This window comes from Carcharodon carcharias, chromosome 7 (assembly GCF_017639515.1).
Source record: "Carcharodon carcharias isolate sCarCar2 chromosome 7, sCarCar2.pri, whole genome shotgun sequence".
Taxonomy (NCBI): domain Eukaryota; kingdom Metazoa; phylum Chordata; class Chondrichthyes; order Lamniformes; family Lamnidae; genus Carcharodon; species Carcharodon carcharias.
In genome coordinates this window covers 27,420,004-27,445,157 of record NC_054473.1, presented here as the reverse complement: position 1 = coordinate 27,445,157, position 25,154 = coordinate 27,420,004, and the positions used below count along the sequence as shown (strand labels likewise).

At 42.5% G+C, this 25,154-nt stretch overlaps 1 protein-coding gene across 8 annotated transcripts in view; it reads right to left on the bottom strand.

Moving 5' to 3' along the window:
* The window catches only part of LOC121279921 (POC1 centriolar protein homolog A-like), a 145,396-nt gene extending 126,164 nt beyond the window's left edge, over positions 1 to 19,232 (bottom strand). For all 8 annotated transcript variants that reach the window (XR_005943526.1, XM_041191491.1, XM_041191488.1 and 5 more), the window contains exons 1-3: positions 19,145 to 19,232; positions 18,660 to 18,744; positions 10,969 to 11,140 (exon numbers count right to left, since the gene is read on the bottom strand). Coding sequence is in view for 7 of the 8 variants with exons in the window: in XM_041191491.1 (XP_041047425.1) it covers positions 10,969 to 11,140; positions 18,660 to 18,744; positions 19,145 to 19,159 (272 nt within the window). In the remaining variant the exon portion in view is untranslated. The remainder of the gene's footprint in view (positions 1 to 10,968; positions 11,141 to 18,659; positions 18,745 to 19,144) is intronic.
* Positions 19,233 to 25,154: the final 5,922 nt, after the last annotated feature.

The following is a 25,154-nucleotide window of genomic DNA, read 5'->3' as shown; positions in this document are numbered from 1 at the left end:
ATTTTGATAATTCCAATTTTTCTAGCCCTGGCACCATTCTTGTAAATCTCCTCTGCATCCGCTCAAGGGTTCTAAGCAAGGCTCTGTTAATCAAACATTAGTATACAAAATTAGACAGGAATACGGAATCAGCTACTTTTTTAAAAACAGACACCGGAGATTATAATTAGGTACAAATCAGCAATGAGTTTCAATTTTCTGCAACAAAGTAATATTTAACAGTAGGTTGCACTGATCCTTGAATAAGATTCATAATGAACATTTATTACACAATTGATGCTTAATTTTACACTTCGATTTCTATTTTTTGGTTCATCAACAATGTCATAGGATGTTAATTATATGTCAATTAATAATAAGTTCTGGGCTACATGATACAATAACGCTGCAGTAAAACAGCACATCTTCCAACTCAGTGAGCAATGCCACAGGAGATCTGCTTGTTTACAATAGATCTCAGTATACAATAATTGAAGAACTACATAAATTATTCAAGAACACATTTGTCTATCCACTGAATATGAACTAGAACCTTCAAAGAATTAATATCTTTTAATGCTATTGTTCTATTTTTGCATCCAAATAAAAGCTCTAAATACAATGACATTTATTTTAAATCGGGACACACACTTGAAAAATAACTACAAACCCACATTTTAATCAAGGAGCACAACCTCAAGGTATGTACATGAGAACAAATTGCTTATAAGTTCACACTGCTAAACATAGCTACCACATCTCTTTATCACGGGCCATTATTGTTAAATTTATTTTTGGAACATCTATTTGAACATTCTTATGTTGCCCAGCAACAACCTACAAGTACTTTCAGACCTTTTAATCATTAGCTCTCTTGGTCTTGAATCATTCTATATATGGACTACGGTGACTTCACCAGGATACAACATAGTGATGCCCATAAGACTTAATCCTGAGCACCTGCACAATACATCAATTTAAACAAATTTGTTCTCAAGAACTATTGTACCCCTTCAAGCTGAATAAGTGAGCAGCAGACAACATTATTTTTTTTCATTTTCACTAAAGGGTCAAAATCGTCAACAAATTTTATTTTTAATTCAAATGCTGCCAGACCATTTCATAAACAATGTTCACAGTCAACTTCTGCCAATCTAAACAATTATGAATCAAATAAATCACTTGTCAATAGTCTGCATGCAACAAGATATTTTAACCAAGCTGTCTGAATTTAATGTGCATTTAGTATTTTGCTTGGGCAAAGTTTGAAAAGTGTTCATGTTTCAAAACAGAAAGCAATGCAATTAAAACTGAACATCAAAATTTCAAGTACAGAGTTGCTTGCCACTACTTGGGCAAAGTTAGCTGGTTTATGGCTATTGAATGTAGCAGTTCAAGAAGGCGGTTCACCACCATCTTCTCAAGGGCAACTCGCGATAAGCAATATATGCTGGCTTTGCCAGTGACACCCATATCCCATGGAAGAATACAAAAAACATCTCATGAACATGCTGCTCATGATTAGCCTTTCATCCATCAAGGGCACAAACCTGTTGTGGGGATCTGTCTCATGCCAAACTAATTGTGAAGCTCCTGGGGGAAAACTGATAAGGTCTCTGAGGTCAAGGGTAACCTAAGGTGACATGCCTAGTGAATCTAAATCAAATGAACCTACTACTATAAACTCAGTATTCCAAGAATAGCCCACTGGTGGCATCTGGAGGGATAAACCATCACTGGGATCCACACTGGGAGCTCTACCTGCATGAGTCACAAAAATTTAGTATGCAAGTACAGCATGTAATCAAGAAGGCTAATGGAATGTTATCCTTTATTACAAGAGGAATTGAACATAAAAAGTAAGGATGTTTTGCTTCAGTTATACAGGTCATTGGTGAGACCACATCTCGAATACTGTGCGCAGTTTTGGTCTCCTTCTTTAAGAAACGATGTGAATGCGTTGAAGGTGGTTCAGAGGAAGTTTACTAGATTGATACCTGGAATGAGTAGGTTGTCTTATGAGGAAAGATTAAGACAGGCTGGGCTTGTTTCCACTGGAGCTTGGAAGAGAGAGGGGTAACTTGATTGAAGTATATACGATCCTGAATGATCTTGACAAGGTGGATGTGGAAAGGATGTTTCCTCTTGTGGGTGAGTCCAGAACTAGGGGGCACTGTATTAAAATTAGGGGTTGCCCTTTTAGGACAGAGATGAGGACAAATTTTTTCTCTCAGAGGGTTTTTGTGACTTTGGAACTCTCTGACTCAGAAGGTGGTGGAGGCGGGGTCACTAAATATTTTTAAGGCAGAGGTAGGTAGTTTCTTGTTAGGCAAGGGAATCAAAAGGTTATCGGGGGTAGATGGGAATGCGAAACACAAACAGATCAGCCATGATCTTACTGAATGGCGGAGCAGGCTCAAGAGGCCGAATGGTCTACTTCTGCTGCTATTTTGTATGCTCTTGCCACAGCTCCAGGTAGGCATGCAAGCCAATGCCCCAACAAGTAGGCTAGTCCTAGGTGGACAAATAGCATGCTGCAGTTCTGATAAGCATGGTTATAGTTAGGTGAACTCCAGCAGTTCCCCAAGACGTAAACATGGGGATCCCAGAACCTAGCCTCTGCTAACCTGCAAAAGTTCTGTGAACTTGGGTAACTGGGTTGCACCCCTACAAGAGGAATATACAATTTATGTTGGGCAGACAGAAACCTTGCAGGGACTTGATCTGGAGGTTCAAACCTGGTGAGCGACTTTTGCACACCAGAAATCCAATTGCTGAATAAGCAAACTAATAATACGAAACCAAAGCTCGAATGGCTGCAATACATTATTGAAACAAACTCTTCATTGTTTTATTCCACACAATACAAGTTGACTTTAGGGTGATTGTTTTATTCTGTTTTTGGGAATGTATTTGAAGGGTGAAGATTGCGAATGTCACACTGGTTTGCACAGAGTGGCAAACTCATGATTAAACTGCAGTGGTAACTTGTCTTATTTCACTGCCTATTGCAATAGCCTCAGCATACTGTTGCTTCAATATATAAAAATAGACTTAAAACACCTATCCAAACACAGAAAATATTATGGCCCTAAACTAACCCAGAGAGTATGGAAGATGTCACTGAGTGTATTCAAGACAGGGATCGATAGATTTCTAGATGTTAAAGACATCAAGGAATATGGGGAAAGTGTGGGAAAATGACAAAATGACATCAAGTTAAAAGATCAGCCATGATATAGTTGAATGGTGGAGCAGGCTCGAGGGGTGAATGGCTTACTCTGGCTCCTATATTCCAGATGCTGTTCTTAATATATAGTTTTATTTGTTTTAAAATAGCTGTAGATCAGGTTTTTATTGGCCTTCTCATAATATCAAAAGATATTTACTGAAGAAATAAAACAGTGCTCCACTGATTGCAGTATACTTGCATATTATTATAATCTAGCAATTGTTAGATGCAAACTAGATAAGAAACAAATAAAAAACAACTTAATGAAGTGCCTTCAGCTTGTTGAAATAACCTCATTATTTAATCTGGAGACCACTTCAAGTGTATGTTTTGCACACAGAAGAAATACTGGGTAATCACCTCTTATGACATCATTTCAATATGTTACATTGTGTATTGCTTGATGAGTGCACCCCAAAGTATTACAGACCTATAAGAACTTTTACACCCTCAGCAAAAATTCTAACCTCAAAAAAATCTTCATTTTTAAAAGAACAATAGCAATAGCACCACCTAGTGACCATTTAGAAGCACAACAGGAGAAAAGAAAAAATGCACTTTTTCAATAGCGCCTCGTGGTACTTAAAATACAGTAAATTACTCTAAGATGCAATGACTTTTATGCAATATGATGGCCATTTTGCAGACTGCAAAATCCCACAAAAAGTAATAAATGAAATATGAGCTAATCTGCTTTTAATGGTTTTGGTTGAGGGAAGAATCTGCTTCGAATAATGTAATAAAACTGAACTTTGCATTCAAAGGGCAGCATCTGTAAAATGATACACATAGTCAGTACTGTACTACCTGTGTGTCCAAGCCTTGGTGTGAAACTTAAAAAGAAATCAGCATTCTCCAGCAAATAAAAATAAAACACACAGATGCTAGAGATGTGGTAAATGAACTGCTATAAATCCATAGCATACCAGAGAGTTTACTCTTCTGAAATCCTCTCACAAGTTAACTGACTCATCAGCACTCCTTCTTTTCGTTATGGGGAAATGCATCACAGATTGACACAACAATGGGCCCAATTTTAATTAATTCAAAATCCATTTACTTACACGGAAATAAAATTGGGTCCAATGTCGATTTTGAGTTCTCTGTCATTAAAATAATCAAAAGGAGGCTCTTTGTCTTTTTTTTGGCTAATCAAATGTGTTCTTTACCTACTCAAGGTGAAGGATGTCATTGCTGGTAAGAAGAACACTTTCTATTTCAGGAGGCAGTGACAGTATTATGCCCAAGCCAAATACAAACCAGTGAGGTGAAGATTAAAGCTCTTGATACTTTTCGCTAATAATGCACCTTAGGAGAGCAACACCAACTGCACCAAGGTGGCATTTTTACATTTCCCACACCAACTAACCTGGAGCCTAAGTGAGTTTCCCATGCTATTGCCTTTTTCAGATGGTTTTCTTCTGTAGCCCCATGGTTACTTAGAACTGAATAAAGACTGCCCAACTTCATATAGCCAGCACAAAGAAGCAACTTTCAGCCCATCAATCTGTGCTTAAGTTCATCATGGGCCAGGATTTAGAGGTCATTGACAGTGCTCGCTGCTGACATCGAATAAATCTCTGCACAAGCCTACCACGATTCCGGTGGTGAAAATTTCATCTGCCTTTAGGGGGTTTCCCCTCTCGCTCTGGGCTGCAGTGAACCTCAGCGAGTTGGGACAAAAATGACAGGCAGTTGTGGTTTACATTCACTTTTTTAAAAATTCATTCATGGGATGCAGGCTTCACTGGCTGGGCCAGCATTTATTGCCCCTCCCTAATTAAGAAGGTGGTGGTGAGCTGCCTTCTTGAACAGCTGCAATCCATGTGGTGTAGGTACGCCCACAGTGCTGTTAGAAAGGGAGTTCCAGGATTTTGACCCAGCGACAGTGAAGGAACGTAGATATATTTCCAAGTCAAGATGATGAGTGACTTGGAAGGGAACTTCCAGGTGGTGGTGTTCTCATCTATCTGCTGCCCTTGTCCTTCTAGATGGTAGTGGTCATGGGTTTGGAAGGTGCTGTCTAAGAAACCTTGGTGAACTCCTGCAGTGCATCTTGTAGATGGTACACACTGCTGTCACTGTGCGTCGATGGTGGAGGGAGTGAATGGCACCACACCCACAAACAATCAAGCAGGCAGCTTTATCCTAGATGGTGTCGAGCTTCTTGAGTGTTGTGGCAGCTGCGCACATCAGGCAAGTGGGGAGTATTCCATCACACTCCTGACTTGTGCCTTGTAGATGTTGGGCAGCCTTTGGGGGGGTCAGATGTTGAGTTACTCGTTGTACGATTCCTAGCCTCTGACCTGTTCTTGTAGCCGCAGTATTTATATGGCTAGTCCAGATCAGTTTCTGGTCAATGGAAACCCCAGGATGTTGATAGTGGGGGATTCAGTGATGGTAATGCCATTGAACATCAAGGGGCGATGGTTGGATTCCCTCCTTTTGGAGACAGTCATTGCCTGGCACTTGTGTGGCACAAATGTTACTTACCACTTGTTAGCCCAAGCCTGGATATTGTCCAGGTCGTGCTGCATTTGGACATTGATTGCGTCAGTATCTGAGGAGTCGCAAATGGTCCTGAACATGGTGCAATCATCAGCAAATATCCCCGCTTCTGACCTTATGATGAAAGGAAAGTCATTGATGAAGCAGCTGAAGATGCTTGGGCCTAGGACACTACACTGAGGAACTCCTGCAGTGATATCCCGGAGCTGAGATGACTGACCTCCAACAACCACAACCATCCTTTGTACTAGGCATGACTCCAACCAGTGGAGAGTTTTCCCCCTGATTCCTATTGACTTCAGTTTCACAAGGGCTCCTTGATGCCACACTCTGTCAAATGCAGCCTTGATGTCAAGGGCAGTCACTCTCACCTCACGTCTGGAGTTTAGCTCTTTTGTCCATGTTTGAACCATGGCTGTAATGAGGTCAGGAGCTGAGTGGCCCTGGCAGAACCCAAACTGAGCGTCAGTGAGCAGGTTATTGCTAAGCAAGTGCCGCTTGATAGCACAGTCAATGACCCCTTCCATTACTTTACTGATGATCAAGGGTGCAAATTGGCTGGGTTGGTTTTGTTCTGCTTTTTGTGGACAGGACATACCAGGGAATTTTCCACATAGCCGGGTAGATGCCAGTGTTGTAGCTGTACTGGAACAGCTTGGCTATGGGTGCACCAAGTTCTGAAACACAAGTCTTCAGTACTATTGCTGGAATATTGTCAGGGTCCGTAGCCTTTGCAGCATCCAGTGCCTTCAGCCGTTTATTGATATCACGTGGAGTGAATCAAATTGGCAGAAGACTGGCATCTATGATACTGGGGACCTCCGGAGGAAGCCAAGATGGATCATCCATTCAGCACTTCTGGCTGAAGATTGTAGCAAATGCTTCAGCCTTATCTTTTGCAATGGTGTGCTGGGCTCCTCCATAATTGAGGATGGGGATATTTGTGGAGCTTCCTCCTCCAGTAAGCTGTTTAATTGTCCACCACCATTCACGACTGGATGTGGCAGGACTGCAGAGCTTAGATCTGATCCGTTGGTTGTGGGATCACTTACGCTGTCTATCACTTGCTGCTTATGCTGTTTGGCACGCAAGTAGCCCTGTGTTACAGCTTCACCAGGCTGACACCTCATTTTTAGGCATGCCTGATGCTGCTCCTGGCATGCCCTCCTGCACTCTTCATTGAACCAGGGTTGATCCCTTGGCTTGATGGTAATGGTAGAGAGGGAGTTATGCCGGGACATGAGGTTACAGATTGTGTCTGAGTACAATTCTAATGCTGCTGATGGCCCACAGCGCTTCATGGACGCCCAGTCTTGAGCTGCTAGACCTGTTCGAAATCTATCCCATTTAGCACGGTGGTAGTACCACACAATGCAATAGAGGGTATGTGAAGCCAGGACTTTGCCTCCACAAGGACTGTGCGGTGGTGACTCCTACCAATACTGTCATGGACAGACACATCTGTGGCAAGCAGGTTGGTGAGGATGAGGTCAACTATGCTTTATCCTCTTGTTGGATCCCTCACCATCTGCCGCAGATCCAGTCTAGCAGCTATGTCCTTTAGGACTTGGCCAGCTCGGCCACTGCATCACAAGAACTGGGAATAAAAAGTTACTGCAGTAAAAGAGCATTGGAAAATCACGTTAAAAAGATGCTAGAAAATAATATTTTTAGTACACATTAGTTCTACAAAATTTAACATGTTAAAATTTATAAAAATAATTTTGATCAAATAAACAATTTTAAAAAGTGATATTTAAAGAAACTGATCAGTCACGCCAAAAAGTCATTTTACTTTTTAACTGGATTTATCAGATTTTTTTAAAAATCATGTTAATAAAATGAATTGACTTTTTAAAATATTTAACTTTTAAAACGGGATTGGCTTCCTCTAAATATTCACAAATTGAAAGGAAGCCCTTTATGTTTGAAAGTGCAAGCATAAAACTTTAAAAACTAATGAATTCGGAATCAGTGAGCAATTATCCCAAATTTGGGTTGGTTCCTTACTTGGCATTTGAAAAAGCAAACCCTTGGGAGTAGCACTACTGGACCCACCACAACTTTTGGATTAGTGCACTATGCATTCTGGAAGTTGCAGGGCCTCATTGACATCCAGGAGCAGCGAATGCTGAACGTGTCACGCTACTAGCGCCACAATCTCCGGCCCAAGGTCTAGAATGAGAAAGGTTGACCCAGTGTACCACCCAATGCTTTTCAAACCAGAAATATATCCAACGTTGCTTCCATCTTCAAGTTAGTGGGAGCAGGGAGGCGAAAGGAAATTAAAACTAAAACTAAAGTGTTTTTTTTTATTTCTGTTGTGATTTTGGTTTAGGTTCAATACTACAGCAAGTTGAAACAAATTATTACTGTATTTTATCAGCATCACAGTGCAGGAATCAAAAACATGCAAAATTGGTTGGAGTATGGAGAGAAGTTTCCTAGACCTGCCAGTAATTTGAGTTATGCCCTTCAGATAGGCAACTTTGAACTACGCTGCCCACCTTCAGCAACAAGTGCGTTGGAAAAATGTTTTTCTCCAAACCACAGGTTTTAGAGTCATAGGGCAGAATTTTCCCCGTTGTGGGGAAGTTGATGGGCGGGCGCACTTCCGATTGGCGCCCCCGATCCTAGACACGGCGCCATCTTACGTGGACGGGCCAATTAAGGCTATGCACTCCCTATGCGGGTGGGGTGGTGTGGAATCCCTAAAATCGAGAGTGTGCTCTTTCGCGCATGCGCACGAAAGAGCGCACTCATCTCCCTGAGGCTAAGTGCAGCCTCAGGGAGATCGCCTCTATTTCAACAATATTAAAAATAGAAAAAAAAATTCCCTTACATGTCCCCTCATTTGACAATGTCACATGAGTTGGGACATGTTTATAATTTCCTTTACAACTTTATTAAAGTTTTTAAAACCCCACATGAAACCTCATCCCGCCGCGGATGAGGTTCCATGTTTTTTCTAGTTGCTGCCAGGGCTCCTGGACGACCTGCCAACCTTAAGGTTGGACGGGCAGGTCCTTTAATTGCTTAATTAATCCTGTCAATGGCCTCAATTGGCCATTGACAGGTCGGCGGGCGGGCAGCTGATTTTGTTGCACTCCCACCTTCCTGAAAATTTAAATCGGGCACAGCGATGTCGGGAGTTTGCCCCGATGTCACTGGACGTTATTTTATGCATCGGCGAGCGGGCCCCGCCCCCATTCGCTGACAGTAAAATCCTGCCCACAGAGTCATAGAGATCTACAGCACAGAAAAAGGTTCTTTGGCCCATCGAGTCTACACCGGTCAAACAAGTGACTAACTATCCTAATCCCATTGTCCAGTGCTAGGCCCTTAGCCTTGTATGCCGTGGCATCGCAAGTGCACATCCAAATATTTTTCAAGCAAGGGTCTTTGAGAAGTTCCAAGCAGACCACTCTGTATTAGCATGGTAATTCTGTTACATTCAATTAAACATTTTCTACAATGATGGTAATATTCTTCTTTGCTAGCTGGCATTGTGTTTCGGAAGTTAGGGAAGAGAGTTCCCTGAAGTGTATCAACATTAGCGGAGAGTCCCCCACAGAGTAAATTTCAAAAACCATTACTCTAAACTAGTCTGAGATAATTGGCAAATCTAAGCCATCATAATTTAAAGATGATGAATTGGTCATAATTTTGTTACCCACCTACTTCTGCCACCAATTCTAGTGGTTGAGGCCCCAACACAGCTGACCCGATTATCTCAACTGCCTAAATTTCCTCCTTTGAACTGCAGCTCTGAATTGATCAACTGCTGCCTCAATTTTTGCTGCTAATGTCCCACCATCTGCCATTTCTTGGTTCGATTCTATGGTTCATCTATCACCCTGGTTCCCATGGAACATCACAACTACCTTTGTCTCCTTTTTGCTCATGGCTCTCCCTACCTTTCCACAAACTCCTGTATATATTACCATTTCCTTGCATATACTTCATCGACCCTACAGAATCCAACTTCCTTCAATCTTTCTCAATAATCCCAGATCAACCACTGATTACCCCCACTGATCAAGCTCTATTGAAGCCCACTTTCTAAATGACACTTATTGCGCCATCATTTTCAATTCACAGATAAAATTAATCCTCACCTAAACAACCACGGATTGAGTACAGGCCACATGCTGTAAAAGGCATTCGCATCCGATAAATTTAATATAGTTGTTTAGGCAACTAACAAACTGTATTCCTGAAGGAAATGCCATGGATTTTGCATATATGGAATTTCAAAAAGCTTCGAGAGGCAGGCTGTATTAAAGGGACAGTAAGACTATGGATAGGAAAGTGCAAAAAACAGAGGGGAGCAGTTAACTGATGTTTTCTGGGTTGGGAGGATATAAACAGTGCTATGATCTTGTGGTTAGTGTTGGGGCCATCAAGATCTGGACAGGTAACGGAGAGCAAAATATGAAAATATGCAAATATTTTAAATGTGGTTAACTGTAGAGAGCTGCAAGCAGTTTCAGGAAGACACAGGCAGGTTAGTAGATTAGGTAAATAGATGTCAACTGAAATTGATCAGAGAAATGCGATGATACATTTTGGTAAAATAAGGAAAAGACATATACACTAAATGGTAAAAGCTTAAAAGAACAGAGAGACACATAAAGATCCAGATATGTACATCTCAAAGTGAAAGGGCAAAGTGACAAAGTTGCTTAAGGAGGCACATTTGGCCCCAGGTTTCGTAGACTGCAAAAACAAAGAGGCAATGCTAAAATCTATACAAACCATGTTAGACCACAGTTAAAAAACATGCGCCCAGTTTTGACTGTTTTCAGGAAAGATGCCAAGACTACGAAGAGAGCGCAGCAAAGATTTGGTAACATTTTACCAGGGATGAAAAGCTTACGATAAAAAGGAATATTAAAGGAAATTGTGTCTTTTCATTGGAACAAGGAAGATCAGAGGTCCTCAGAAATGTTCAAAATTATGAGGCTTTTGACAAGTTAAAAAGGAAAAACTTTTTCCATTGCTCAATGAGCATAAGTTTAAGATCATCATCCAGAAAACAAGGAAAGACATTAGGAGAATTTTATTCCAGGGTGTATATTTACCTAAGTGTCAGAAACTTTCCTGTTTGCAACCAATAAAACAAAAATTGGCAGGCACAATAAGAATTGGGACTAACATGAATCAGAAATGATAGCTCTAGAGCAGTAATAGGTATCAACCTTTCATGTCCCATTTTAACTCACAAGTACAAAAAAAATTGTTCTTACACACTGGGAACCCAGAGGCGGACTGTTTTGTCTCGGGATGCAGAAGCCACTAAGTGACCAGAGGGAGAGAATTGAACTGAGAGGACTGCATCTTTGTGACCTACAAATCGATAGGCTCTCATCTGTGGTTTCAAATTCCAGATCATGACACAGGAATCCATTGATCCAGTTGCTGTTAAAAGAAAAGAACGGTTTAAGGTTTGTTTCGAACCTACAACTTAACTTTACATTTTCTTTGTTTAAAATTATGCATAAAAGCAGTCTCTTTCAACTCCTTTTCCTAATTGGTAAACTGAGTACATGACCACCAAATTCCATAGTCCTCCAATGCTGTAATTTCCGTGATGCTATGAAAACTATGCCTCATCTGTCTCAAATCTGTCAATTTTGATCAGTGTATAAAAACTGTGAAACATAAGTTGGTGTTACACCAGATTTTGGATCTCTTTGCTCCTTTCAGGAACAGGGACTACCCGAAAGCCCCACCATTGGCAGTACTACTTTTATTTTCTCTCACCAACTTTCGCCCCTCCTATTCTTTTCTCACTGGATGGCATTGATTCCTTATCGTTACTTTAGCCATTATTCATCCAAAAGCCTCATGACCCAGTGTTAGCAAACTAATCAATTGTGAAGGCATCACAGCTAAACATAATTCTGTTCTGACCAAACAAGCATCAAGGACCATCAGACACAGATTAAGAGCCGAATTTCTAACTGGTTTTCCCCTTTTTAAGCCATGGGGGCTGAGGCCAGTTGTGACCTCACCACCGCCTCAACTAATTTGGGGACAAAGCTTTGGGCTTTCCTGACCTATGAGGACCATGTAATCAATGGATAAATTAGCTGAGCCAGCAGATAAACCAGTGAGAAAAATAAGCAACCATATGTCCTTCTTTTCCGATGAAAAAATAAACCAATGCCCTGCCTGCTCTTGAGCGGATGTAAAACATCCCACAAACAATTTCAAAGAACAACAGGGGAGTTATACCGTGGCCAATATTTTATCCCTTAATGCCATGAAGCTATTAATGTATATGGGGAAAAATTTCCCCCCTGTTAGGGGTGGGGGGGCAGGGGGTGGGAGCGGGCGCCAGTTAAGGCCCACCCAGCGAGACATCCACTCGGAAGCACTCCCTGTGTGGGCGGGGTGGGGATTCCCTGAGCCGGGAGTGTGCTCTTTCGCACTTCCGCACGGATCTCCCTGAGGCTAAGTGCTGCCTCAGGGAGGTCGGCTTGGAATTAAAATTTGTAATACAAATGATTAAAAAAATTTCCCTGGCAGGTCCCCTCATGTGACACAGTCACATGAGCTGGGACATGTCCATAACTTTTAGTGAAACCATTAATAAAAATTTAAATAACCTCATGAAACCTCATCCCACCCGTGGATGAGGTTTCATGCTTTTTCTGAAGCCCGCCAGGGCTCCCGGCCTGCCCGCCAACCTTAAGGTTGGATGGGCAGGTCCATTAATGACTTTAATTAGTTTTTCAATGGCCTCAATTGGCTGTTGACAGGTCGGCGTGCACCCCCACCAACCTGAAAATGGAAATGATGCAGGATGACGTCAGGAGTTCCACCCGATGTCATCTCGCATCATTTTACGTGTCAACGAGCCAGCCCCACCCGCGCTCGCCGACTGGAAGATCCTGCCCATAATATTTTAGAAAGTAATTTTCTTTTAAAAAATAAGTTTAGTCTGCAGGTATGTCTTAACTGGATTAAAGCCCGCCTTTCTGGGTGCTTTGATATGTACTAGTTTTGATATGGAAGAGAGATAGTGTGTATTTGCATTTTTTGAACAGAGCATTCTAGAAGTGGGGTGAAAACTTGCCGCCTATCTAGCAGATACCAAGCCATATGTTTATATTACTAATAAAATTGGTACCATGAAAGGGATTTCATTGTTAAAAGATGGAGTTCAAAGAGACTGGTGAGACAATGAGAATTTGAATTCAATCAGTGGTGGTAGGCATAATTTAAGCAGTTTTCGGGTGTGCAGGCAGACGCAGTGTAAGATCAAAAGGCAGCTGCAAGCCTCCAACTGGCTCCACAGTGAAAAGAACCTCATTTTGAATTCATAAGGTGAAAATGCTTTGCCTGGTGTTTGGTTAAGTCTATGAGTTGCTGTTGCCTTAATGGAGATTAGTTTGGGAATTTGTTAAAAGTTATGATAGTAGTAATTTGTAGCCATCTATACATATATTTTAACCTGTGTAACTTAATAAAATGTTTCATTTAGTTTAATGTAAAACCTAAAGAACTAGTGGTCTGATTCCTGAGTTTAGAGTCACATCTCAAACATAACACTTAAATTATTGTTTATGACAGTTGTTTAAAATTTCCCTCTGGGATTTTCAAAAATAACTCCACTTTACCAACTGCATCGGTCATAACACTTAACATTACAATAAACAGATCAACCAGCCATTATCACTTTGCTGTTTGTGGGAGCTGGCTCTACACAAATTGGCTGCTGCATTTCCTACATTATACTGACTATTCTTCAAAAAATACTTCCTTGGCTGTAAAATGCTTCAGAAAGTCCAGTGATCGTGAAAGGCGCTATATAATGCAAGTCTTTCTTTCTTTCACATTATTAGTTTGAAATAAAACAGATGAAGTGTGATGCCATTTTGTGGTGAAAATTTATTGTGTTGAACTTCTCTTCAGAAACAAAGAAATAACAATGGCAGTTAGATGAGCACTGCTGTTTTATTCTATTTTACAAAAATCTGTTTAATAGCCGTAAACAGTCAACACTTAAAAGAGTCAGCTAAAATAATGTTCATTCTTTGATTGTCAGCAGTTTATGTCATGTAAACTTTAAGTATCTTCATAGAAACTCTGGTTTTCAACATATTTGGTATTTAAGATTCGAGCATTCATCAAAATAATCAATCTTAAGAAACTGTCTACTAACTAAAGGCATATTATATTCCTTTTAATGAAAAGAAATACAATATTGAGCTATATTTTCTCCTAACAAATGGTGATCATTAGGATTAGAGTCATGAGGGAAAGAGATGGAAAAATCCAAGATGAAGATACTCATCTGGACAGGGGCTAATTTCAATGAGCCGGAAAAGGGTCTAGCCCAGATGGATTGTAAACAATGGTCGGCAAGTCAAACAGTAACTGGGTATTGGGAGGCCTTCAGGGAGGAGGTAGTTTGAGTACAGGGTAAGCACATTCTTGAGGGGGTAAAGGAAGGGCATCCAAAGACAGAGCTCCCTAGATGACTAAAGGGATTAAAATGAATCAGAGAAAGGAAACATGATAAATGTCAGCTTCAAAATGCAGTAGCGGATCACACAAAGTGCAGAGGAGAATTGTAAAAGGAAATCAAGGATTGTATCAAGTCAAAGGAAGAGGCATATAAAGTTGCCAAAAAAATATGGTAAGCCTGAAAATTGGGAGCATTTTAAAATTCTGCAAAAGAGGACCAAGAAAAAGATTAAAAAGGGAAAACAGGAAATGAGAGCAAACAAGCAAGAAACGTAAATAAGGGCTGTAAAAGCTTCTATAGGTATATAAAAAGAAAAAGATCAGCAAAAACAAATGCGGGTCTAATACAAGCGGAGTCAGAGGAACTTATAATGGGGAATAAGGAAATGGCAGAGAAACTAAGCAAATGCTGTGTGTCTGTATTCACAGAGGAAAACACTAAAAAACCTCCCAGAAATAATTGAGAATCAAAGGACTGGTGTTAATGAGGAACTGCAAGATATTAATATTGTGAAAACAAGTACTAGAGAAATTAACAGGACTTAAAATTGATAAATCCCCTGAACCTGATGATCTATATCCCAGATTGTTGAAAGAGGTGGCTGTAGAGGGAGTAGGTGCATTGGTGGTCATCTTTCAAAATTCTAGATTCTGGAATGGTTCCTGCAGATTGGAAAGTGGCAAAAGTAAGCCCACTATTTAAGAGAGGAGAGAGAGAGAAATGGGGAACTACAGACCCGTTAGCCTGACATCAGTTGTAGGAAAATTGCTAGGATCGATAATAAAAGATGTGATAACAGGACACTCAGAAAATAATAATAGGATTGGGCAGAGTCAACATGGATTTATAGAAGGGAAATCATGTTTAACAAACCTATTGCAGTTTTTTGAGGATGTAATTAGCAAAATGGATAAGAAGGAACCGCCCTCACGCCTTCTCCTCCCTCCCAGAAACATGATAGGGTCCCCCTTGCCCTCACTTATCTCCCCACCAGCCTCCGCATTCAAAGGATCATCCTCCGCCATTTCCGCCAACTCCAGCATGATGCCACCACCAAACACATCTTCCCTTCACCCCCACTATCGGCATTCCGTAGGGATCGCTCCCTCTGGGACACCCTGATCCACTCCTCCATCACCCCCTACTCCTCAACCCCCTCCTGTGGCGCCATCCCATGCCCACGCAAAAGATGCAACACCTGCCCCTTCACTTCCTCTCTCCTCACCGTCCAAGGGCCCAAACACTCCTTTCAAGTGAAGCAGCATTTCACTTGCATTTCCCCCAACTTAGTCTACTGCATTCGTTGCTCCCAATGTGGTCTCCTCTACATTGGAGAGACCAAACGTAAACTGGGCGACCGCTTTGCAGAACACCTGCGATCTGTCCGCAAGAATGACCCAAACCTCCCTGTCGCTTGCCATTTTAACACTCCACCCTGCTCTCTTGCCCACGTCTGTCCTTGGCTTGCTGCATTGTTCCAGTGAAGCCCAACGCAAACCGGAGGAACAACACCTCATCTTCCGACGAGGCACTTTACAACCTTCCGGACTGAATATTGAATTCAACAACTTTAGGTCTTGAGCTCCCTCCTCCATCCCCATCCCCTTTCTGTTTCCCCCTTCCTTTTTTTTCCAATAAATTATATAGATTTTTCTTTTCCCACCTACTTCCATTATTTTTAAATATTTTAAAATCTTCTATGCTCCCTCCACCCCCACTAGAACTATACCTTGAGTGCCCTACCATCCATTCTTAATTAGCACATTCGTTTAGATAATATCACCAACTTTAACACCTATGTGTTCTTTTGTTCTATTGTTGTTGACATCTTTTGATGATCTGCTTCTATCACTGCTTGTTTGTCTCTACAACAACACCCCTCCCTCCACTTCTCTCTCTCTCTCTCTGTCTCCCCCCCCACACACACACACACACACACACACACACACACACACACACACACACACACACACACACACACACACACACACACACACACACACACACACACACACACACACACACCTTAAACCAGCTTATATTTCAACTCTTTCTTGGACTCGAACTCAAGTTCTGTCGAAGGGTCATGAGGACTCGAAACGTCAACTCTTTTCTTCTCCGCCGATGCTGGACCTGCTGAGTTTTTCCAGGTAATTCTGTTTTTGTTTTAGAACATATAGAATTGGGGGGATTATACTGGCATGGATTGAGAACTGGTTAATGGACAGAAAACAGAGAGTAGGGATAAGTGGGTCATTTTCAGATTGGCAGGCTTTGACTAGAGGGGTACCGTAAGGATCAGTGCTTGGGCCCCAGCTATTTATGATCTATATCAATGATTTTGATGTGAGGATTAAAGGTAATATTTCTAAGTTTGCAGATGACACCAAACTAGGTGGAAGTGAGTCGTGAGGGGGATTTGGAGAGGCTAAAGCAAGTGGGCAAAAATTTGGCAGATGGAATACAATGTGGAGAAATGTGAGGTTATTCACTTTGGTAGGAAAAATAGAAATACAGAATTTTTCTTACATGGTGAGAGTCGGGGAAGTGTTGAACTTCAAAGGGACGTGAGTGTCCTTGTTCATGAGTCACTGAAAGTTAACAAGCAGGTACAGCAAACAATTAAGGCGGAAAATGGTATGTTGGCATTTACTGCAAGAGGATTTGAGCATAGGAGCAAAGGTGTCTTACTGAAATTATATAGAGCCTCGGTGAGACCGTACCTGGAGCATTGTGTGCAGTTTTAGTCTCCTTACCTAAGGAAAACTATACTTGCCATAGAGGGAGTGCAACTAAATTGATTCCTGGGATGGAGGGATTGTCCTATGAGGATCGATTAAAGGGCCTTTATTCTCTGGAGTTTAGAAGAATGAGAGGTGATCTCATTCAAACATGATAGATGCAGGATGTTTCCGCTGGCTGGGGTGTCTAGAACCAGGAAACAGTCTCAGAATAAGGGGCAGGTCATTTTGGACTGAGGAAAGGAGGAATTTCTTCTCTCAAAGGGTGATGAATCGTTGGAATTCACTGCCCCAGAGAGGTGAGGAGGCTCAGGCACTGAGTATGTTCACGAGAGAGATTGATAGATTTTTACATAAAAAAAATCAAGGGACATAGGGATAGTGTAGGAAAATGTTGTTGAAGTAGAACATCAGCCATGATTTCATTGAATAGTGGAGTGGGCTCGAAGGGCTGAGTGAATGAGGATAGACGAGCAGATAACATAAAAAGGAGCACCACCGTCTTTTCTGAGCATTTAAAAAGATGGTGAAAGAAGGGTGTGGCCAATTGATTAAGGACCAAAAAGGAAATCTTGAAGACAGAGGGCATGGTTGGCAAAGTAAATGAGTATTATGGATCTGCCTTCACACAAGATGCTGCCGCCAACCTCAGTAAAGGAAGAACAAAGAAATAAAAGCACACACTGCCCAGCCAATCCTACAAAGTCCCCTAACATCTGGGGACTTGTGCCAAAATTGCAAGAGCTGTCCCAAAGGACTGCCCAAGCAAAAGCCTGACATTGTCTCATCAACAAATCATACCTAAAAGCCCATGTCCCATACTTCTCGACCACCATTCATGGGTAGGTCCTGTCCCACTGGCAGGACAGACCCACCAGAAGTGGCAACACAGTGGTATACACTCAGGAAGGAGCAGCCCTTGGAATTCTCAACATTGACTATGGGCCCCTTGAGGTCTCATGGCATCAAGCCAAACATTGGCAAGGAAACCTCCTGCTGATTACCATCAATCATCCTCTCTCAACTGATGAATCAGTATTCCTATGTTGAACACTACTGGGAGAAGCACTGAGGCTAGCACTGAATGTACTTAGGATGAGAGACTTCAATGTCCATCACCAAGAGTCCTGCAGTAGCTCCAGTACCAACAGAGCTGGCTGAGTCCTGAAGGGCATAACCCGACAGACTGGGCCTGCAACCCACAGAACCTTACTAATGGCATTAAGTAAATGGTATAGTGTGTATTTTACTGGAGATTGGATACATAACGTCAAAAAGTGTGGACTTGACGAGCCAATGTTGTGTTTTTCAAATCCATTTTTTGGCTTTGCTTCCACAACAATAATATAAAGTCTGCACCTACAGTGATAGTAGTCCAGTTCAGAATGAGGATTAGGATGTTTTGATTATCCATGATCAACACTGATGTTGACTGAACTCTGGCCTGGTGAAAAAAAACTCTTGGATTTTGTCTAGTGTTGGAACATTTTCCTACATTACAACATTTAGACTTCAAAAGTACATCCTTGGCTATAAAGCACTTTGGAACATCCTACGGTCATGAAAAGCACTGCAGGTCTTTATTGCTAGGTAGCTGGATCTCGAGAAGTCCTCAACGCCTTCTCCCTGGACACAGAAGTTGTCACATATCTGATCCCCTAACTTTATGGGTGTCCCAAAAGATTATAAATTGATAATTTAATCAGGAAATGCAACATACCCAACTGCTTCATGTTAGCGTTAAAGTCGATACTTGTGACAGTGTCACGATGGCCTTTAAAGTGGCGTTCTAATGTTGGATCCTCCTGCAAAATAAAAAAAGTGAAATCTTAAATGTTTGCACATAATGTGTTACAAACATCAGCCGCACCAGTCAATAACTATTGCTACAGTACGTTGTTTTTTTTTAAGTGATGAGCAGAGGTGACTCGATACCCTCTGGCGGTTGTGTGTTTGTTCTGGGAGGATAAAGTAAAGATAAAAATAAACGCGGCGTTCACGGTGCTAGAGGTCAGTCAGTCCGTCCAACCCCCGCCGGCTCCAGTCTCCCACAGCCAGCGAGGGCCTCGGGTCAGGGAAGCCTTGCAGGTCTCGCCTTCCCGCAGCCGGAGCCCCAACCCAGAGCCGGGGCTGACAGCCGCAGGGGTGGAGGCCCTCAGCCACCCAGCCGGCGGGTAGGGGAGGGGAGAGGAGAGGTTAACCTACCAGGCCGGAGTGCATCTTGTCTCCGTGGCTTGAGTCAGGATAAAAAAGGCCACCTGCCCTCTCGGCCCAGCGCTACCTCCGTCTCCCTGGTTACCCCGCCTCCACCAATCAACGCGTTCTCTTCCCGCGCGCCACTCGCCGCCGCCGCCAGGCCACGCCCCTCCCTTAAAGGCAAAGGCACAGATCGAATTTCTCTCGGCCGATTTATATGTCAACCTGTTGTGAAGCAGGGTACCATGTAACTTTAAGAGAATGCAAGTGGACTAACCATGTGACAGTACTGACCAATCACTGTAAAGCGCGGGCTACTGGTTAACTGTAAGTCCCGAGCTGGAGATGGTTGTGGGAGCGTGCAAGGGTTTGGTGCTCTGCCTTCTTTGCAATAAACAATCACAGTTTGTTCTTATGTAGGGCTCTCTCCGTTATTGATAGCGAGCATCAACTAATAGGTGTATATGAAAGTGTTTGATTCAAGTTTATTTGGGTAGTGAACTCATAGACTTAAGACATAAAACAATCACGACAGTGGAAGAACTAGAAACAGCAGTAAAGTCACCTTTGAAAGAATCAGACACTTTTCAAGTCATAGTCCTCCCTACATCATGTCTCCTGTTGCACACGAAGCAACATTTTATTTTACACACCACATTACACTGAAAGATTTTGGCCCAGATCTTCCAGTCTCCGGATGGCCAGAGATCAGACATACAAGATGCACACAGACTCCTTGGAATTGCTAGGTAAGTTTGAATTTCCGATGGGCAACTCCCCTGTTCCACCAGACTGTCCAACAAAGTCTGCAACTTAGAAGACATACATGGATAGTTACCCAGGAAATGTTAGAAGGAAAAATCCTACTCTAACTCCGAGTAACAACAACTGACCCCCCCAATCTTTCACACTAATCTCTCCGCAACCCCCTGATCCCCCCCCCCCCACCATCCCACCTGACTACCCCCGATTCTCCAATTCCCGCCAACCCAACCTGACCACCTCCCACCGCCTGACTACCTCTCCGACCCTCCAACTCCTCCAGACTCCCCACCAACCCCGACCTCATCTACCTTACCCACCCTACCACCTCACCCACCTTACTCCCTTATCCACTTACTTTGCATAGCTTTTCAAAGAAGCTTTGGGACATTTAAACTTCTTACTTACCTGAATAGGGTAGCTAGTGCCGTAAAGAGCGGTGTGGCTTCTGGCAGATTCCCTTCGCTGATGTCTCTGAGGTTTCCTGTACTGAGTGAATTTGGAAGGATCCTCCATTGGAAGATTGCCCTGAAATTTCAGAGGAAGGTAAGTGAATTTTTTTTGTCCGATCAGTGTTGGAAGTAGGGGTTCTGACCCTGATCAGATGAATTGGACCCATGTATCAAAAAGAATAACCCAAACTTTCAGCCACCCCCAAAGCCGCAGGCAGATCTTGGTTTCTCGCCATCATCCAAATTGTTGACAAGTTTAATTGTTTTGGAATTCCACAAGGAACTGCAAGAAAATACAAACAACAAGGTTATTATTGAATGGCTCATTTTTAAACAACAGAAAAAAATCTTGAGGGGAAAGCTAAAAAATGTGAACACAAAAGCAAAGTACTACAGATGATGGAAGCCTGAAATAAAAACAGAAAATGTTGGAAATACTCAGTTGGACTGGCAGCATCTGATGACAGGTCACAGACCTGAAACTTCAATTCTGTTTCTGTCTCCACTGATGCTACCAGACTAGCTGAGTATTTCTAGCATTATCTGTTTTTATTTAATACAAATGCGACTCTTTTATTATGTCAAGTTTAAAAAGAGGAAAAAAAGAAACAGTACTTGGTGGGATTGTAAGAGAACAGAAGGAAAATAACCAAGTTGTAAACCTTTAGATACATCCCAATCTAGAAAACTAGCAAAAGTTGACCAACAGTTTGAAAAAAAACCTCATAAATCAAAGAAAGTCTGGAACAAAAACATAAGACATGTGAAAGCATATTATATTGAAAGTGAAATGGTGCCTGGGCTAGCAATTTGCTATGGATGAACCGAGAGATGTAACCTACACTTGACAGATTACTGTTCGGATGTAAGAGTTACAAGAAATAATGGGACAACACTGAAATTAAACAGTAATATCTTTACTAGGTTTGGTAGGAACAACACCCACTGAATCACCCTCCACAATGATTTTTATACCCTTCTTTCCAAGGTGGACAGGATGTTGCATTGACAGCTTCAAATTGTCTTATCAAAATCCAACTTAAGTTACAATTGTCCAATGGGGCATCTAATTCTTTGTGCAAACAACAATATTAGAATCCATTGTGACGTTGTGTATCTTTTTTAAACTTACTTCATTATCCCATCACTCTTGGATGCTGTAGATATCCAGAGATCATCATCAACAGACACAACAGTGGCCACTGTTCAAACCTGGCGCTGCCAGGACTATGGAGCTGTCGGCTAATCAGATTGGCCGATGGATCTCTAGGGCAGGACTTCCTCCCAGAAGGGGGTGGAGATCCCACTCTGAAACAATGTAATATTGCTGCAGGGCAGCCGGGTTTCGAGTAGGTAGGCTGACAACTGACTTTTCAGTTGGGAGGGCAAAGAATATGGTGCATAAAATCTAGCCTCTGCAGTACTACTTAGGAACATAACTACACATCAATGCAAGAAAAATTTCAAGACATTTATACGAATAAAACAAAATATAAATATTTAAGATAAGATCTTAATTATAATACATAATTAAAATATTTCATAGTAGTTTACAAGGTGTACCAGTCACTTAAAAACCAGGGGAAATATTGCTACTGTTCACTATTCATAGATAATTGTAAATACATATACAAAAAAGGCATTTCTAAGTTTGCCTTCAAGTAGTAAGTAGATCAAATCTCTGCCAAGTTATTTGGAGAGTCTCAGAAACAGCCATTCGATGAAACTAGACATCTTCATCTGAGGGAAATTACCACAACATTTAGTGCAGGAAGTATATTATTTCTACCAATCGTATGAAAAAAGAGTTCATTTCTGTACAAATATTGTATTAACTGCTCCACCAAAATCTGTGCGGTGAAATGGATGCTCAGATTTATTTAAACATACATTATAAATTTATGGAGCATTACTCACATTATGTAACTCCAAAATAATTAATTCCACTTGTACAAGTTATTATCCGCTGATCTTCAGACACAAGCAGAGAAGAAATCAATAAATAGATGCATTCCTCATCATCAAACCAAGAAGGTCATTATGCGCAAGCGATAACTTATGCCATCCACGGTCCCAAGAGGGAGCCTCACCCCAACGAAACACAAGTTGGAGAATCAATGCTATATTGATCTTTCCTCTTCTAATTTTCCTTCTGCATGTCAGCCCAAGATCCCTAAATTTGCCTTTACGTCTAATATTTTGGGTTAAAAGGAGATATGCAGATGCCGGGAATCTGAAATAAAAATATTTCAAAAGAGGAAGGATTGGTTAATAAAACAGAAAATGCTGGAAATACTCAGCATGGCTGGCAACATCTGTAGAGAAAAAAACAGTCTGGTTGAATTTTTGCCACAAAGGTAGGAAACGGAAGCTGGGTTTGTTTTGTGTCAGAACCCTGCCTTTATGGAAAACTGATTAAAGTTCATATTTTCAAAGAGGTTCAGGTGGGCATTGGAGGAGGATCTTAATTGATATGGAGACAGGTTTCCAGTTTAATTAGAACCAATGGGGGCAGGAATGAAGGTGGTCAGATGAAGTGTGGGACTCATTTGGACACTCCATGGCAGCCATCACTGCTGTTTGTCTGCAAAGAAAGATCGGCTGGTTATGCCAAATCCTTCCACTGCACAAGAGGGAATCGAGATATTGCAGAGGAGCTGGAGGCCTGGCACCTGTGGTGGGGCAGACCCTCATTTCATCAATGCTGACCTGAATTGAGACCCTCATTTCATCGATGCTGACCTGAATTGAGACCCTCATTTCATTGATGCTGACCTGAATGGAGACCCTCACTTCATCGATGCTGACCTGAATGGAGACCCTCACTTCATCGATGCTGACCTGAATGGAGACCCTCGCTTCGTCGTTGCTTACCTGAATCGAGATCCTCACTTCATCGATGCAGACTTGAATTGAGACCCTCGCTTCGTCGATGCTGACCTGAATCGAGACCATCACTTCGTCTATGCTGACCTGAAATGAGACCCTCCCTTTGTCGATGCTGACCTAAATTGAGACCCACGCTTCATTGATACTGACCTGAATCTAGACCCTTGCTTTGTCGATGCTGACCTGAATCTAGACCCTTGCTTCATCAATGCAGACCTGAATTTAGACACTAGCTTCGTCGATGCTGACCTGAATTTAGACACTAGCTTCTTCAATACTGACCTGAATTTAGACCCTCGCTTCACCGATACTGACCTGAATCGAGACCCTTGCTTCATCAACGCTGACCTGAATCTAGACACTAGATTCTTCGATACTGACCTGAATTTAGACCCTCACTTCATCAATACTGACCTGAATCGAGACCCTCACTTCATTAGTGCTGACCTTAATCCAATTCCGGACGCAGGGAGGGAGAGGAGGGAAGTCCTTTCCCCAGAGTGGCAGGAGGAGGCAACCTCTTTGTGCAGCAGGCGCTACTCTCTGTTCAGCGTCATCTCCCTCTGCCTCCAATTCCTACTTCTCTCTTATCCTGCTCCTCCCCTGTCCACAAGGTCCATACCTCTCTGCAGGGCACAGCACCACCACAATGACCGAGACTTGCATGAAGGTATTGGAGGACCCCATGCCGCTGGTACAGGCACTGGAATCACATCTTAAGAAGCCCAATAGCCTACTCAATGGCTGTCCTGCTAACCAGGTGGCATTGGTTGTATAGCCTCTGTGCTTCTGTCTCGGGCTTCGGTGAAAGGCTCTGTACACATCTCTTCATGGGATTTCCCTTGTCATATGGGATCTATCCATGTGCTATGAGGATTGGACTGCTATCAGGCAGCTTGGACTGGCAGAAGATGAAGGAGTCGTGGCAGCTGCCAGGAAAACGAGAGCACACATGGAAAAAGCTCTCATTGTTGCAGACCAGTTGAATGTTGAGGGTATGGGAGCCCTTCCTGTTGATGGATCTCACAGGCTGGTCACTTGATGCCTTGGTGGCACCTGGAGGAATCCACCAATGGAGGCAAGACTCAATTCTCACTCTCCCTCCAAGGTCATGTCTGTTATTAAATGAAAATGATGTCCAGCTCTGGCAAAGAAGGCATCAGTGACCAGTGAGATGCATTGGTGTGCAGCCATTTTTATGATGGCACTAAGGTCCACAGCTGATCTTTGGAAGGAACCAAATGTGAAGTTCAAGGCCATAGTTAATCTGACAGCCACTGGCAGGGCATGGCAACCAGTGCTGTTAGATGTGAGGTCTTTAGCGAGGAGGGCATAGATGTCTGTGACCATCTTCCTGGAGCGTCACAATCTTCTGCAGATCTGGGCCTCATCTCCAGGTACCTTCGTCTTCGGCCGTCAATCCTAAGTTAAGAGTTTGGCCTCCATTGCTTTCCTAACCTTCCTTCCTTTCCTTGCCCTCCTGATGCCCAAGGGTCTGCCCTTCTTGTGAAAGGTGTTGCCTCTCATTGCCAAGGGCCCCAAACGCCTACAGTCATGCCCCAAATACCAGCTGCAGGCTTCCTTCTGGGCAGTTGATTGTTCCATTGTCCTTGGTAACCTTGCTCCCAATCTTCTGCCTCACCATACCAACCGCACTCAAAGCCCAGACACTGAGTGCCCCCTGTTCCTGCCACTTGTGCGGTACCAAGGGCACCCCCTCTCATCAAGTGCCCAACTCCCCTTGCTCCACTGATCCTCATATGGGTTGGCATTGATGCCCTGTGGCAGCCTTGACAGGTTCCCCATTGTGCACCCACCTCCCTTTAGCTGTTGTTAGAAAGTTACAGCTTCTAAAACCTGTCCCATCCTCCCCTTTCTGCAAGGTCTAAACATGCTTTTTAACAGTTCTAAGTGGC